The sequence below is a fragment of the Gambusia affinis genome, linkage group LG24 (assembly GCF_019740435.1).
Source record: "Gambusia affinis linkage group LG24, SWU_Gaff_1.0, whole genome shotgun sequence".
Lineage (NCBI taxonomy): Eukaryota > Metazoa > Chordata > Actinopteri > Cyprinodontiformes > Poeciliidae > Gambusia > Gambusia affinis.
In genome coordinates, this window is record NC_057891.1 from 1,287,606 (window position 1) to 1,305,222 (window position 17,617).

General features: G+C 41.0%; 1 protein-coding gene across 1 annotated transcript; it reads right to left on the reverse strand.

Moving 5' to 3' along the window:
* Positions 1-4,974: 4,974 nt before the first annotated feature.
* Positions 4,975-17,262, reverse strand: LOC122826990 (NLR family CARD domain-containing protein 3-like). Its single transcript, XM_044109435.1, has 8 exons — positions 17,219-17,262; positions 14,827-15,020; positions 12,416-12,567; positions 10,366-12,139; positions 8,181-8,366; positions 7,100-7,273; positions 6,546-6,698; positions 4,975-6,030 (listed from the first exon to the last, which is right to left on the reverse strand). The coding sequence occupies exons 2-8, from the start codon at positions 14,952-14,954 to the stop codon at positions 6,006-6,008; spliced, it is 2,592 nt and encodes an 863-aa protein (XP_043965370.1). The 5' UTR covers positions 14,955-15,020; positions 17,219-17,262; the 3' UTR covers positions 4,975-6,005.
* Positions 17,263-17,617: the final 355 nt, after the last annotated feature.

The following is a 17,617-nucleotide window of genomic DNA, read 5'->3' on the forward strand; positions in this document are numbered from 1 at the left end:
GAAGACTGGGCCTCCCTTCTGAAGCTGCTGACCCCACGACCCGACCAGGATAAGAGGAAGGAAGGAAGGAAAAAAGAAAGAAAGAAAGAAAGAAGGATGGATGGCTCTCTAGTGTATCCTGATATTGTGCAGGAATAACAGTACCCTGAAGACAACATAAAAATACCTTTAGATAGACAGATTTTATTACACACTCAAAGTCCTAAATACTTAAAAAACAAAAACTAAAGAATAAAACAAATAAAAATATAATAAAAGCTACTAACCATTCAGAAGTCAATCATACCAACGACTCTAAAGTACTGATGAGTATTTTACTGCATTATATTTAATGTTAGTAAACAGAAGGATCATTCTATTATTACACTCGTTTAAAAGACTAACACATTTATACATAAACTTTATTAAAACAGCCATCAAAGTGCTGATGCAGCAGATACAAACAGTTCACTGGTTCTGGTCCATCTGGGTTTATTCAGCTAAAGTCTCAATGCATCATCATAAACAACCTTCAATCTCTGGAGACTGACTTTTTTTAAAATTGTGCAAGAAATGTGCAGAATGATGTACAATAAGATCTGATGTGGAAGATTTATTACACCTTCACACCTGCTAGTTGTGTTGCTCTCTGTTTATTCTAAGTTCCTGTTTATTCCCACCAACATAAATCTATCTGGGTCACTTCTACAAGGCTGGACGTTGTTTTCCCAGCTGCATCAGAACCAGACGGTTTCCCAGCCTTTGGATCAAACTCAGGTGTTTCTCTGCCTGGCAGAACTTCATTACTGATTGTCCTACAAGCTCTCTGCATTGTGCTTCATTCATGAATAAACCTGATTCATTGATTTCACTTGGAAATAGTTTTTTTATACAATCTATCTACACAAGTTCAGTTTCACTTCATCAGAACAGAATCCAAACTTAGAGAAAAGGATTTTTACCTGATCATCTAACATCCAACCTGACAGTAAACATCATCAGACAAACAATCTGTAAACACATGAAGAAGATATTTTAATTCATTTGACACATTCAATAAAGTCCCAGACAGCTTGAAATGTAAAAATACTCGATTATTGTTTTCTTCAAGAGTCACTATGATCAAGATGAAACTTTTTGATGGATTGATTTGAACATCATGTTCTTCCTTCTCTGACTCCATTGCTGACATGAAAGGATGCAGAAACACAGTTCTCCCATTTGACCTGCTCAGTTTCATTAGCAGGTCAACAGGTCAGACATCTCACTGTATATCTGACCACACCAGGGTGGTTAAATTTTATATATAGTTTTCTTTGATTTATACAATCAAAAGCCTTAGTGGCATCTAAAAAACACTGAAAAGTCCCCATTATTTCTAATTACCTTACATATGATGTGATTTTTAATTTGGCATGTTTGAGGAAATTTCAGGATTACGTGGATTAAGATTAGACATGCAGACTGCAGGAATGATGATCTTGCATTTTTAAAAAACATGCTAAAAATGTGGAGACTAAAACCATACTGCAGTTATTCAGCCTTCACAGAGTAATATAATCACAGTTTCAGGGATTTTCCTCTGCATGTAAGTGACAATTTACATGGGATTTAAAAAGAACGGAGAGTCTTATAAAAAAAAACTTAATCACAGCTGAAGTTTAACTTCCAACATTACAGAAATGCTCAAGTGACCCAATTTTCTTTTTACCCTCATAAATGATTTCTGAATATATTCACATCACCAATATTCATGAGCCCCTATGGATGACTCGTGGTTGACCTCGTGAGTTTTTAGATGTTTTTCTGTTAATAAAATACTTTTATTTACTTTTCATACCTGCTGAAAGCTTCAAACATCAAATTATAACCTTATTTCAAAATAATAGAAGTTTATTTATTGAATTACATCTAATGCCTTCATTTTACCACCGTGTCTGCATTGCATACAGTGTGTCAGTAACTCACAGGTAGAGCTGAAGGTCCGACCACAGAAAACCGCGAACCGCTCCGGAGCCGCTGCCCACCTCCACGAACACGCAGGGGCTGCAAAGAGCGACAAGGACCCACAGTTACACCGTTATCACGGATATACGATACTGTCAAAACTTCATTACGCCATTAAACAAAAACTCTCACGTCTTCTCCTGCATCTTATCAATCCAGTAGCTTAACAACCTTGAGCTGCTTTAGCCTCTATTTTATCGAGAGCTAAAAGTTTTGACCCGACGGTCCAGAAATGTGATAATTATCATGTTACTTCATGTCTCTGTTAAGAAGGAGTCCGTTTTTCTTCAACATTTTGAATTCCAGCGTGTGTTAATGAGTATTTGTCGGTGAAATGTTTGCTACCTTGCGGGTGTGTCCTCTGCAGCGGCCATCTTGGATTGTGCTAAAGAGGAGGCCCGCCCCAAACACAGCTCCTTTGTAGAACGAGCTGCAGTTTGATTGGCCTGAGGAAATTGACAAGGTGGAGTTTAACTAGTTAATAGATGGACTGCTGGATGTAAAGGCTGCCATTTTGAAAGCTGCATTGGTGCAAGTGACTCAATAAATAAACTTTGTTAGCAGAACAGCCAAAGTTTGACTGAATTCTTCTTTCCACACCTTTAGACTGAGAGCCATTAGTTGATCTTTGTAAGTGAGTAAAAGTAAACAAAAACTAATAGAGAACAACTTCAGCTCTACATGCAACAAGTTTGAAATTAATTAATCATCTCTTCTTCTTCTGGTGGTTTGGAAGTGACGTTCATATTTCATTTGTTTTTATGTCATAATTGAAGGAAAATGGCAGCTGAGATCCTTCCTGGTGAGATGAACAGAACCTCAGAGCATTAAGAAAAGCATTTGGGTCTCACAGGTTGCTGGTTCCATCCCTGAGTTTGGCTTTGTTCTTTCCTCATTTAAAGCAAAACAGAGCAAGAAGCTTCTGGATTCAAACAAAGGACGACTTCAGTGTTTCTGGTTGGAGCTGGAGATCTATGAATATAATAATTATTCATCTTTAATTCTGGTTGCATCCAAAGGTCCAGTTACTCTGAAGTAAAAACAACTTCAACTCTGATTCAACTCCTTTACTTCCATGTTTTCTTCTCTTTGTGTCCTCAGTGATCTGAGCTGTAAAACTCAGGGGTCAGATTTGAACCTTTTCAGGTTTTTCTCAGTTTTCTGCTCATTTACAGCCAACATTTTATTGCAGGAAATCATTTCAGGAAGGAACCAGAAGATTCAGGGATCTGGGAGTTGTGACTGTAACCGACCTGAACACTGAGGTTCCAGAGCGCCCCCTGCAGGATCTGCTGCACCATCGCTGTTTCCAGCAGCAAATCAATCATCTGTTGTTCCAGACAGAAAAGCTGAAGCAGATCTGAAGCTGAGCAGTTTCCTTTTCATGGATTCACCAGGAAAACATCAGAACAAATTATTTTTATCTGTGATGGTGGATTGTGAGCGCTCACTGCCCTCTGGTGGTGAACTATCGTAACTACAGATATTCCTATTCATGTTGACTCAACCAGATCAGTTGTTTAACTTAATTTTTTCTCATTTTCACTTTTTTCAGTTCAAGTAAAATCAACTTAAATTAATACTGTTAAAGAGCCACAGTAAGGTTAATAAATGGTAAAGAAAATTAAACTTACTTCAGAAAAATCTTCTCAAAAAGATTAACTGTCGTTAATTTTGAGAATCAAGGCCTGAAAAAAATATAAAAAATTTAAATGTGCTTGTGATAAAATCCAACCTGCTGAGATCAGCGCATTGAGCAGGATAAAAATATCTAATGGAGAAAAATCAAATATAAAAAGTGAAAATATTACCAGCTAATATTACTTAGATAATTAGTTAATTGTATGACTGAATTAATCTTTGAATAAATTTATTACACATAAAATCATACTATGTTGCTACTGCTAATTTTATTTAAATACTTTTATCTGTTTGAAATGAATATCTAGGAATAGGAAAATTATTCAGTGGTGGTTGAAAACCTCTGCAGAGTTTAATATGGTGCTTTTGAATAAACATTTCAGGGAGGAAAAAGGAAAACTAAAACGTATTAGTACGAAAACTAACAGAGAATATTAACTCGTTTCTGTAACTCTTAATGTGAAAGTACCTACCGAAAGTGAATATGGTATGTACATTCTCTAGCTTATTAGAGTAGCTGTAGTTACCATCTGAGTCCACTAGAGGGCAATAACCGCCCTGCTCTGAGAGAAGTTCAGTTTGCTTGTTCTGCATCAAACCTCTGAATGTTTACAGGATAATTTAATCAATCATAAATATTCTCATAACTTCTAACCGCAAGCTCAGCTTCTAAACCAGAGTTTTAGAGCTTCCTTTCAACTCTGATGGAGTCAAAGCTCCTCTGAAGCTGCTGCCAGACTGTTAGCATCGCTAGCTCCGCTCAGAGTCTCTGCGGGCTGTTTTCAACTCCGTGGAGCTGCTTCTAGTTCATACTGACAGATAAAACATTTAAATGAACCGAGGAGAAGAATCTGCTTTCATTTATCTCACTGGGAACCAGTTATCCGGCTGGTTTAAAGATGGAAAGCAGCTAGCTTCCGCGCTAAAGACTCGCATCATTCCCAGCTGCGAGTCCTTCTTTTTATTTATGTTTATTGGTAACCCTGACTACCACCAACAAATATGGATTGGGGACCAGAGCAGTGTATTCAGTCCCTCTGGTGGCTAAACATGGTAATTACAACTACAGTAAAGTTGGAAAAATTACAAAAACGTTTCCTGTGATATCTTCCAAAATAAAACACCAGGAAGTAAAATAACTACTGTTCAAGTTTGAAGCAGCTTAAAAAAGAAACTAGGAGGAAAAACAATATCTATTAGGGTAAATGATTGTCATGTATTTTATTTAAGCAGCTTCAGTCTAAATAATGCAAAAATAAGCTGCTGCCTTAAATTAGAAGCTTTAAAATTGTTAGATCAACTGAAAAGGATGTTTCTGTTTATGAAATTGTCAAACTAAAGATAAAAGATAAAAAATTATATAATTTTTAATATCTTTCGTGATCTGAATACAGTAAGCTAAACAGCATGGAGGATTAAAATAAATGTGCTGTTAGTCTATCTGTACAGACAGCTGCATAGAAAAAACTCCAGCAAACAACATTATTAAAAACTGTGTTGTTTCATCATTAAACACCTAGCAACACACATTACATTAAAAGAAATATTAAGATATTTTAATAAAATGAGCCAATCACCTCATTATCCCACTAATTACCTGAGGCCTGAATAAATCAATAAAATCCCAGTAAACAGCTGTAATGGGCCACATCGAGTCCTAAAGTTTTACAATTAAAACAAGAAATATAGAGTTAAAAATTTAAACCACCAAAACAAGCTGACATATTAAAGTACTGAGAATCAATGACTATTATAAAAAACTTCATTATTTACAGATTTACAGAACAAAAATAAAAAGATAAAAATATGTAAAATCTTTTTCTTCAAATTATGGATGTTCCTGAAAACTGCTCTAAGATCCGTTTCTGTGGGACATCCAGTTCTAAACTGGTTCAACTGGTTTCAGTGATGGAAGCTGAAGTTTCTCTCCAGTTTCCAGTAAAGCATCTTTTTCTCTGAGGAGCTTTGATGAACATTTTCATGTCAACAGAAGGAAGAAGCAGCAGAGAAAAGAGAGTTGAAGTGTCTTTCATGGCTTCAAAGCTGAACTGGAAATGATTCCCATGTTTCCATTCTCAGACCAGTTCTGGTTCCAGGATGAAAACGAACCAGAGAGAAAAAAGATCAACTTTCCAGTTGAATCCAGTTCAGATCAAAACTACATGAAGCCTCTAAATGGATCCCAGTTTGAATTGGATCTTTATTGATCCAAAGACACAAACAATATCAGACACTAAATGACAGACATGAGAAAACAAACACAGGAAAATCTTGGAGGTCAGAGGTCATCATCATGGTCCAGTCAAAGTCTCTTTAGACTCAAACTGCTGCAGCTTCAACCTCTGAGGATCAGCAGGACACAGAGATCATTCTCTACTTTACAGAAATCTATCTGTCGTCCACCTGCAGAGAGAAGAAGGAAGGAGAGATCAGATCAGTGAGTGTTTCTCTCTCCAGCAGCAGTCAGTGACGCAGCACATCCACTAGATGGTTTCCAGGCTGCAGTCAGACTGATCTCAGAGCTGTGACCAAGATGAACCTGATCAGTTGTTTCCTGTTGAACTGAGAGAACAATCAGATCTGAGATCAGATCTGCTGCTGCCACAGTTTGATGAATGAGGACCACTGACTGTCTCTAGACATGTTGGACGGCTGGACGCTGGAGTCCAGCTGGACTTCCTGGAGACATGGACACAGCAACAACACTCATCTTCACACCCACACAAACACAGGAACACAGCAAGCTGCTGCTCCTCTGATTGGCTGATTGCTGTCTCTGTGTCCAATCAGGAAGCCTGAACCATTCTCCTCCCACTGAGAAGCTGCAGCTTTACTGGGAACACTGGATCTTTGCTTTGATGCTAACTGGGTTTAGTTCAACATGCTGACAAGAGATGGACTCATAAACATTTACTTACAGAACATTCTTTACAAGATCCTTCAGCTGCTGAACATCTGGATAATTCAGGTCGTTGTAGCTCAAGTCCAGTAATGTCAGATGGGTCGGGTTGGACTTCAGAGTTGAGGCCAAATAATCACAGCTGATCTCTGACAACCTGCAGTCCCACAATCTGAACAAAGAATAAAAGATGGTACTGGGTCGTGTTGTGTTGGAGGATTTTAGTCAGTAAAATCATTCCAGGTTCTGATCAAAGTGTTGAAGCATCAATCATTGATTATTGATTTGTTCCTGTCAGATTCCAGGATTCACTTTTCTAGACTGGGTTGAATGACCTTTGACCTGCTTCACATGAGGGGGATTTCTACACACTGGGGGTCCGAATGCTGTCCTGTTCTGACCTCAGGTCAGCGGGTCCAACTCAGTTACACAGAGGGACTAAATTAAACTCTGGATCCAAGTCCAGGAACAAACTCAGAAAATATTGATTAGAACAGAAGAAATTAACTTTGATTTATGATCAATTATAAATAATTATTCACAGAAATATCAATAATTATATTATTAAAATACCTCAATGTCTCCAGTCTGCAGCCTTCAGTCTGTAGAAAACCACAGAGATCCTTCAGTCCAGAATCTCCCAGATTGGTGGTGAACAGGTCCAGTAGTGTCAGATAGGAGGATTTGGACTTCAGAGCTGAGAACAGAGAAGTCCAGCTGGTCTCTGACAAACTGCACCACTTCAATCTGAATAAAGAATAAAAGATGTGAGCTGAACCAACAGGATGCAGGTTAATGCTTGGAGTGCCGTAAATATAGTTAGTTTATTTAGTGAATCTTTGTTTAATGCATCCATCCATCCACCCATTTCCTGTTCACCCTTGACCCTGATGGGGTCAGGAGGGTTGCTGGTTCCTCTCCAGAGGCGGGGTCACGCTGGACAGGTCACCAGTCTGCCGCAGGGCAATACAGATACAAACAGGACACACAACCATTCACACACACACACACACACACACACACACACACACACACACACACACACACACACACACACACACACACACACACACACACACACACACACCTAGGGAGAATTTAGAGAGACCAGTTAACCTGACAGTCATGTTTCTGGACTGTGGGAGGAAGCCGGAGAACCCGGAGAGAACCCACCATGCACAGGGAGAACATGCAAACTCCATGCAGAAAGACCCGGGCCGGGAATCGAACTCAGGACCTTCTTGCAGCTCTACCTACTACGGCATTGTACAGCCCTCAATCTGTCTAAATTCAAGTTTTATAGTATTTATTACAGCTCACATTCTGAAAGTTGATCATTTTCTCATTTTGTGCTGATTCAGTTTCTGAAATATCAACTAGAAAATATTGAGTCTTTTCTCTGTCAGATTGATGAGGGTCATTTAGTTCCAGTTCTGAATCCTTCATCAGAGAAATGAGAACTTTATCATAAATGAACAACAGGATTGTGAAGATGAATCATTTTGAATCTATTTTCCAGATAAAATGTTCATGAGATTTTATTCTGACATTTAAACAGATAGTTTTAAAAGAAAATATATTAAATTAACTCATAATTAAGCTAATGATTAAAGAATCAATAACAGATTTTATTGGATAAATAGAGAAAACAAACCCTAGATTCTTCACTTTACTGATTGAACTCTCCAGGATCTCAAGCAGAGACTTCATATCAGAGTCTCCAAAGGTTTTTCCTCCCAGTTGGATCTCACTGATTTCCAGTTCAGTCAGATCTGGGTTGGACTTCAGCGCTGAGGCCAAAACTTCACATTCATCCTTTCGGAGCGAACAGCCACCAAGTCTGTGATTAGAGAAGAAATAAAATCAGTTCTAATGAAATCAATCTGGATCAATAACAGAATAAAATATGATAACAGTGATGTCATCATCTGATCAACATCTGATCTTCAATTTACTGAGTTTGACCCCACAGAGAATCAGTTCAGTTCCTGGTTAAAGTCCAGGTTCTGGTTCTGGTTCTGGTCCAGGCTTCATGTCCTCAGACCTTCAGCTGCAGTCAGATGTTGAAGATCTTCTATCATCTGTGAAGGAAAGTTCAGTTTTCTCTGCAGCATCTGATGGAGCTGCAGCATCAGAGCCTCAAAGGAGCTGCAGCAGCTGATGAAGAGGCTGACTGAGCTGAATGAAGGAAACTACTGGAGATGATGGAGAGGAGGAGGAACTGCTCACAGCTCGGACTTGGACTAGACCCTTTGGCTCCTTGAGATCTTCCACCAGGCAGGAAGTGAGTTAGAAATGAAGTGAGCAGAGCAGGAAGTCCAGCCTGCTGTGGACCTCTGGCCTCTCTGGGTTTGTTTAGCCAATATCTGCTGCAGCATCTAGAATCATCATCATCATTAATAATAGTAGGATATTCTATAGAAACAAAGTTCCCAGCAGCAGGTTATTAAATGCTGCCACAGAGGAAACTGGGAGCACAAACCAAACACATGATGCTCCCAGTTCTGTCTCCGGTCCTGCTGCTCCTTCAGGTCAGAACCGTCTGGACCGGGTCAGAACCTGGTCCAGGTGGCCCGTGATTGGTCAGACATGATCTCTGCAGATGATCCTCATTAATATCTCTGCTTACATTGCAGTTAAGAGGAGAGAAGCTTTTCAGATGAGACAAATTGATAAACTCTCAGTACATCAGTCTGCCCCCCTCTGCTTTAGTGATGATATGGATCATGACAGACAGAACCAGAATCAGATGGTCAGGAATGAATCAAACGGCTCTGCTAAAGGAGGCCTGATGCTCCCAGCTGAGCTGTAATGTCCACTCTCTCTAGAGAGGAAGAGGAGCAGGATGAAGAGAAGGATGTGGAGGAGGAAGAGGTCAGGATGATGAAGGAATGAAGAAGATCAACACTGGGAGAACAGGCTGAAGATCCATGGGTTCTGGATGGATCCAACAGAGGACTGTTGATCTCAGAGGAACCAGGGACAAACTAGTTGGAAGGGGGACCATCTCTCTGCAGTCCATTGTCTCAGAGGAACAAAGGTTTGGAGCTGAAGACCAAAACCCCTGGAGGAGACGGAGCGTTTGGGTCCAGCAGCATTTTCATAGTAAAGCAGTGAAAGTTCTGGGATGTCTAAAGAGTTGAAGCTCATGTCTCTCCAGGTCTTCATGGAGGACAGCTAACAGCTTCAACAAAGGCTGCAGATGAAGAGTTGATGAGGAAAATGGTTCCAGCTCTGGAAGCTCAGAGTTCTCAGAGCTTTGGGAGGATCTGACAGAAACCAGAACTTTTTCTGGACCAGACAACAATCACCACATTTTGGTCTCATTTACAAACTCAGAGGAAACTAGTGGGAGGAGGAAAGGTTGGTTCACAAAGTTTCTAACTGGTTTCCATGGCAACAACAACAATTCTGGGGTGTATTGTAATGTTTTCACCAAAACTAAACAGTGATTTCATAAAAACAAACATCTAAAAGGTGAATTATGGGGCAGCGACCCAATGAGTGGAGATGAGTTGAAGACTAAAATGTGTCTCTGGCTGATTGGATTTTTCAGAGAAAACAGATTTTTTTTAGAGTTCTGCAGGTTTTCTATTAATTTCAATCTGAAAACTGATAAGCAGTGGAATATTTTTAACATGATCAAAATGTCTAAAAAACCAAAAGTTGCAGGACTGCTGTCCTAGATGAGCTGAATGTTTAGATGTTTGAATGATTAAAAGAAGATGTAGGAAGTAGTTGAAAGCCAAAAATTCCTCCAGAAACAATTTGAAGAAAGAAGAAACAGGAGGACAATATTGCTGAATCTGCATTATCACAATAAAAACATCTGGACTCACCGAGCCTTTCTGCAGTTCCTCACAGCTGGAACCAGTCTCCATCGTCCTGATTCTGATGTGTTGTACTTCTCCAGGTCCAACTCATCCAGAACCTCTGACATCTGCAGCATGGAGGCCAGAGCTGAACAGTCAGTATCTGAGAGTTTCTTCCCTGAATCCAGCAGCCGTTGGATCTCCTGATAAAATGAGAGATCGTTCATCTCCATCAGACAGTAGAAGATGTTGATGCTTCTGTCAGGAGAGATTTTTTTAGTGTTCATCTTCTTCAGGTTGGTGATGATTCTCTGGATGGTTTCTGGACTGTTCTCTCTCTGACCCAGCAGATCTTCTAAGAGGTTCTGGTTGGACTCCACAGTGAGACCATGAAGGAAGCGGACAAACAGGTCCAGGTGGCCATTTTCACTGCTGAGGGATTTCTCCATGACTTTCTCCATGAAGTCCTCCAGAGATGTTTCATTGCATTCTTCTTCCAGGAACTTCCTGATCACCTCTGACTTCCTGGTGGTGAAGCAGTGGAGCATGTAGACTGCAGCCAGAAAGTCCTGGACGCTCAGATGAACAAAGCAGTAGACTGGTTTCTGGAAGATCACACTCTCTCTTTTGAAGATCTCTGTACAAAGTCCTGAGTACACTGAGGCCTCTGTGACATCCAGACCACACTGCTCCAGGTCTTCTTGGTAGAACATGATGTTTCCTTTCTCCAGATGTTCAAATGCCAGCCTCCCCAGTTTCAGAAGAACTTCCCTCTCAGCCTCCATCAGCTCCTGTGGACTTGTCTCATGTCCTCCATGGTACTTGTTGTCCTTCCTCTTTGTCTGGACCAGCAGGAAGTGTGAGTACATGTCAGTCATGGTCTTGGGCAGCTCTCCTCTCTGCTCTGAGGTCAACATGTTCTCCAGAACTGTAGCAGTGATCCAACAGAAAACTGGGATTCCACACATGATGTGGAGGCTCCTGGAGGTCTTGATGTGGGAGATGATTCTGCTGGACAGCTCTTCATCAGTGAATCTCTTCCTGAAGTATTCCTCCTTCTGGACATCAGTGAATCCTCGTACTTCTGTTGCCCTGGTAACACATGAAGGAGGGATCTGATTGGCCGCTGCAGGTCTGGAAGTGATCCAGATGAGAGCCGAGGGAAGCAGGTTCCCCTTGATGAGGTTTGTCAGCAGAACATTGACTGATGATTTCTGTGTGATGTCAGAAACCAGCAGACTGTTGTTGAAGTCCAGTGAAAGTCTGCTTTCATCCAAGCCATCAAAGATGAAGAGAAGTTTGCAGACAGCCAGCTGCTCTGCTGGGAGCTTCTGGAGTGTTGGATGGAAAACATGGAGCAGCGTGAGAAGACTGTGTTGCTCATCTCTGATCAAGTTCAGTTCCCTGAATGAAAACAGAACCACCATACTGACATCTTGGTTCTCCAAGCCCTCTGCCCAGTCCAGAGTGAACTTCTGCACTGAGAAGGTTTTTCCAACACCAGCGACGCCGTTGGTCAGAACCACTCTGATAAATCCATGTTGGTCAGGGAAGGATTTAAAGATGTCGTGACATCTGATTGCAGAAACATTGAGGTTCTGGAACTTGGAAGCTCTTTCCAGCTGCTTCACCTCGTGCTGGGTGTTAACCTCGTCACCATGTCCCTCTGTGATGTAGAGATCAGTGTAGATCCTGTTGAGGAGGGTTCTACTTCCTGTTTCATCACATCCCTCAGTCACACATTCACATCTACTCCTCAGACTGATCTTATATTCCTCTAGAACCTCCTGCAGACCAACATCTGTGGAAACACAGAAGACAACTGTAGTAAAAAACATGATGCTTTGTTGGTCCCCAGATTCTCCTAAACTCCTCCGTTGTCTGCTGCAGCTCTGCTATCCTCACATGCATCTGCCTGATTGTTCTCCAACACAATTTGGATCTCACAAACTATTCACTTCCTGAACTGACCCCAAATGACTTTTAAACCTTAAATTTCCAAATCTCATCTATAGACATGGATCTGGTTCCACAGAGACGACAGACTGAAGTTCTGATTGGAGATGTTCAGTCTCACCTGGAGCACAGCTGCTCTGATTGGCTGTCAGCAGTCCAGATCTTGTTCTGGGTTGGTTCCCACACTGGGGGCAGCTGGTAAAGACTGGATCCATCAGAACATTCTGGCACAAAGCACAGCAGGACGGATGCTCGTCCTCACCAAAGCTGCTCCTGTGAAGACATTTCTTCATCACTGAAATAGTTCACTAGCAACAGGCTGAAGCTGAAGAAGTTCATGAATGTCCACCAGAAACAACATTTGGTACCAATGATGATAACAGATATGATACAATTGTGTTTGTCCATCTGAATCAGTTCTGGGACAATAATCATTATTCTGTCTGAGCCAGAGTAGAAAACTGATCCATCAGAGGATTTACTGCACTCCAAGCAGGTCATGATGATCACAGTGTGTTCAGTGATTTTGTGATAACCAATAATTTTCTGATACGTTGATCAGCTCTGATGAATCTAAAGCATTTCTTGGTAAATCAGTTTTCTTTGTTCCAGTTTATGGTTGATGTGGATCAAACTGACATTTATTTAGTGGATTCATCCTGACAGTCGCTCTGGGACATAATTATGTTTTCTGAGATTTAATATCTGAGCCTTTTAATAGATTGCTTCACTTGTTATGAGGATAGAAACTGGTCTCCAGTCTGACCCTTAACCTTCTGTCTGATGTCAGTGATGAGTTCCAGGTTGGCTGAATGTGATGGTGGAACTCTGTGAGGTAAATGTTCGTTATTGGAGACATCACCAGACCTCTGTGGACCTGGACTGCTGCAGCCTGGAGGTTCTGCTCCTCTCAGTTGGTTCTGATCTCTGAAACAGTTTACAAACTAAAATATTTTAAATGATCTTTTTGCCTTCCTGCATCAGTCAATCAGAATCAAAGTTAAACTGATTGATCTCTGCAGAGTCACATCCACCAGATAGAAACTGGTTTCTGAAGTTCTGATGGTCCAGGTTCAGTACTGAACTCTGCAGACATCACAAGATGGACTGATGGATCCTGGAGGTTCTGCTCCCCTCTGTGGTTCTGGCCTCTGAAACACAAACATGTGTTATTCAGATCATCAATCGAAACTCTGAGATCAGAGAAGAAGCTCTGAACACAAACTGCTGCAGCAGAAGGTTTCTCCAGAACTGGTTCTACTGGTCTGGGTCACATGGGTCAAAGCAGAATCTGCAGGACAACAGGCTCTTGCCCCAGTTTGATGGAGCTGATCAGATCATATTTCTAGGAATTAATCCACAAAGTTCTTCTATAGCTGTGGTCCCCAACCTCCGGGCCGCGGACCAATTGGTACCGGCCGTGCAAGAGATAATTAAATATTTACGTTTTATGTATTGAGTCAGGGGGAACTTTTATTTTGAAAATCCTTGAACCGGATTCTGTCGGTTACATCTTGCGCGCCAACATTGAGCACAAAAGCAGCAGAATGAGTCAGAAACAGCAGCAACATCATCGGCGCCGGTCCTCCTTATGTGCGCGTAAATCCAAAATCTAACAGGTGCCTGTGAGATTTGGAAATAATATTTCAGATGTATACACTCAAAATTAACTTTAAGGAATGTGAGATTCTTCTCTTTTGTCCTGGAATTTGTATTTTTGTGAGAGACATCTGCAGGAAGCTGATAAGCTAAATTAGACGTAGATGCCAGCCACTCTGGAGACAAAACTCAGAGCTGTCCTGAGAAGAAAAACACCCAGAGGTTAAAGGTCAAAGCTTGTGACCCAGAGACACGGGAACTGCCTTGAGACCTCACATGCACTAAGATAGGAGATCCCATTGTATAGAAAAGAGTGTTTGTAAGCAGCAGGGTTTTTGTTTGCCCCGACCCTTTCAGCAGCTGCTAATTAATGTAACCAGGACTCTTTGATTCTAATGAAAGAGGAGAAGAACCTCAGAGTGAGATTGGAGACTGTAACAAATACACTGTCCTTTCTCTTCCTCTCCTAGGGTTAAAATTTAACCACTTGTCTCTCTTTTTTTGTCTGTCCGAAAGTGTTTAGGATAAATGAATCTGACAGTGGAACCGACCAGGAAACAGAACCTCAGAACCAGGAGACCAGCCCAGTCCTCCACAGCCGCTTTGACCTTTGACCTTTCTGTTTGGAGCTGCTGAGGCTCAGTGGGCGTGGCCAGGTCATCAGCCTACCTGGATCAACTGGACCCAGTGTTCCCAGTATATAATCTGATTCGTTGCTCCTCACATTGTTGGTTGTTTTCATCGTTGATTCATTCAGACTTTCATTCAAACTCTAATTATTTACTGACCAACATCTTCCATGATTATTTAGCTTTAAGTTAATTTAAAATAAAACTTTTTACTTTTTATTCAAACACTGAAATCAACCAGTTAATATCATTTATATTTTATTTCTATAGAGTCACATGGATCCGTTAGAAACTGGTTTCTTACTTTATATCTGAGGGTCCAGGTTCAGTACTGAACTCTGGAGGTTTTCGTTTGGAGACATCACTCCTCATGGACGGACTGATGGATCCTGCAGGTTCTGCTCTGTCCTTTTTCAGAACCAGATCTTCCATCTTCTGGACGTCTTGAGAGAGAAACCAGAACCAGTGAGTCCCAGTGATCCAGTTCCAGTAACTGTCCTGTGAAGCAGAAAGCTGGTTCCCCATCATAGATTCAGAGGATCAGAGGAACCTGATTCCAGCAGAACCTCACAGATTTCTGAGAATTACACATTTCTTAAAGTCAGATGAGTTTTGTCTTAATAAATCTGGATTTTTGACATCAAACTTCTTGGTCCTTCAATCAGCAACAAAGAGCTTCTGCCAAAAACAAAACAAGAAAACATGAACCAGCAGAAAACACCAAGTACTTCACTGGTTCCAGTCTGACTGAGGAACAGCTCTGAAGCACAAGGTTCAATCCTGGGGCCCCTCCTATCCTTAATAATGTCCTGATTGGTCAGTTTATAACAAAATAATCAGATTATATACCAAGACTAAATGACACATAGCTCTACATTATGATGTCACCAGGTGACTCTGAACCATCCAATCACTGAATGCACCCTTAGAATAGATAAATATCTGGATTTACCAAAACCTTCTCCAGCTGAACACAAACTAAACTGAAGTTATGTTTGAACCTACAGAGGAAAGATCGAGAGTCGATGCACAGCTTCAGTTATTACAGCTGGAAACTAGAAATAACAAGTTTCTGACCTTCACAATCACATAAATCAGAACGCCGCTGCTGGGGTTCTGACTAAAACCAGAAAGATATAGAGCACATCACCCAGTGCTAAACTCCTTCCACTGAGAGAATAAACTTTAAAATACTGTTGCTGGTTCATAAATTACTGAACGGCTTAAAGATCTGCTGCTGTTGTATCAACCTTCCAGAACTCTCAGGTTCTGGTTCTGGTTCTGCTCTGCATCCCCAGAACCAGAACCAAACACGGAGAAGCAGCATTCAGCATCTATGCACCACAAATCTGGAACAAACTTCCAGAAAACTGTAAAACAGCTGAAATCAAGTCTAAAAAGCCTCATCGTGTTTAGAGTTGACTTTGAAACATAATAAAACTTCAGCTTGGTAAGAAGGGTTTCTTCCCTTTATAACTTTAGTCATTATTTGAAAACATTTTCTGCGGAATAAGGTTATGTTTGTGTGATTTTAGTTTTATCATTTGAAACATTTAAGAATCATAAACAACTAAATGTAGAACAAGAGCAGCAACATAATATCTAACTGCCTCATGATCTTAGACGTAAAGAACTACAAACATGTCTGTTCAATCTCTGACTCTGTTCACTGATGACAAGAAGATTTATGGTTCAGTTGGAACCAAAACCTTCACAGTAACCTTTCTCCATTCACAGACATATAGCGTCATAAACATCATGCTGTTTATCCACAGGGTGATATTTTCTAGAGTGTTACTTAAATATCTGTAATGTGTCTAAAACACATTAAACAAAACTCCACCAATACCAGCTGCTGAGGCTAACTGGGAGCTATGGGCTCAAATGGAGTAGCAAGTGATGCAGAAGCTGTGCAGGAAATCTGGTTGGGACTTTAACATCTGGTTTCTATAGAAAGTTGTTACTGAACAGGTTTGATAATGAAACCTGCTGGTTTCAGTCAGACCCGGTCTGAGCCACATTCCAGTTCCATATTGTTTTGTCAACAAGCTTTCCACTGATCATATATGGATGAAACCTGCTGCAACAAAACAAGGAAACAAAACAAGGAAACACGTCTCTTTGAAATTGGTTCAAAACATGAGGACAAAGGAGAAATCTACAAACAGCCTATTCTAAAGGCCTCTGATTGGTCGCCTCTAGTGATGTCATGAGGGGCTGGTTGTTGCTCTGCAGGAGACAAAGTGTCGAAAGAGATTCTCCAAAAAGATCCGGCTGCTGCTGCAAAGAATCAAATCCACTGGGAATAAAGTTGGAATTTCAGTTTTAAGTTTTTATTCACCAGATAAACCAGAATCTGCAGTTTCATCCTGAAATCAGTTTTTTCTGATTCAGCTCAATTCTTCCTCTAAAACCAGATGTGAGTCTCTGAGGTCAGCGTTTTCTGACATCAGGAGGAAGAGCAGCAGAACCAGTAAAGATACTGGAACCAGTTCAACTGGAAACTGCAGCTTTAAGAGAGTTTGTAGAAATCTGCTGTCAGAGTTTGTTGGTTCTGATCAGCAGGAAACCAGAACCCAACCAGAACTACAGCTCCATGAAGCCAGCAGCTTGGTTCTGAAGGAAAACTGGGCCGAGTTCTGGTTCCTCCACAGGGAGAAAACCCAGAGAGAGGAAAACAAGAAGTTAAAACTCACCAGATCCAGACTCTGTCCTGCTGCTGCTGGAGTCTGAACCGGTTCTGATCCAAACCTGACTAGAGCTGACTAACCTGAGGCTCCGCCCCCTGACTCACCTGAGGCTCCGCCCCCTTCCAGGTAACATTAAACTCCTTTCCTTCCATGTTTTCATCTCTTTGTATCCACAGTGATCTGAGCTGTGAAACTCTGAGTTCAGATTTGAACTTTTTCAATTTTTTTCTCAGTTTTCTGCTCATTTCCAGCCAACATTTTATTGCAGGAAATCATTTCAGGAAGGAACCAGAAGATTCAGGAGTCTGGGAGTTGTGACTGTAACCGACCTGAACACTGAGGCCCCAGAGCGCCCCCTGCAGGATCTGCTGCACCATTAACTAGACAGAAATGAGAGTTTTATAC

What these genes read in the sequence shown, in the direction of transcription:
- LOC122826990 (XM_044109435.1), bottom strand. Translation starts at nt 14,954, where the DNA reads ATGGAAGATCTGGTTCTGAAAAAGGACAGAGCAGAACCTGCAGGATCC. An exon ending in CCTGGACCCTCAGATATAAA is followed by an intron (nt 12,568 to 14,826) that starts GTAAGAAACCAG and finishes ATGTCTTCACAG; the next exon opens with GAGCAGCTTTGGTGAGGACG. An exon ending in GATCTTGTAAAGAATGTTCT is followed by an intron (nt 6,031 to 6,545) that starts GTAAGTAAATGT and finishes TTCTCTCTGCAG; the next exon opens with GTGGACGACAGATAGATTTC.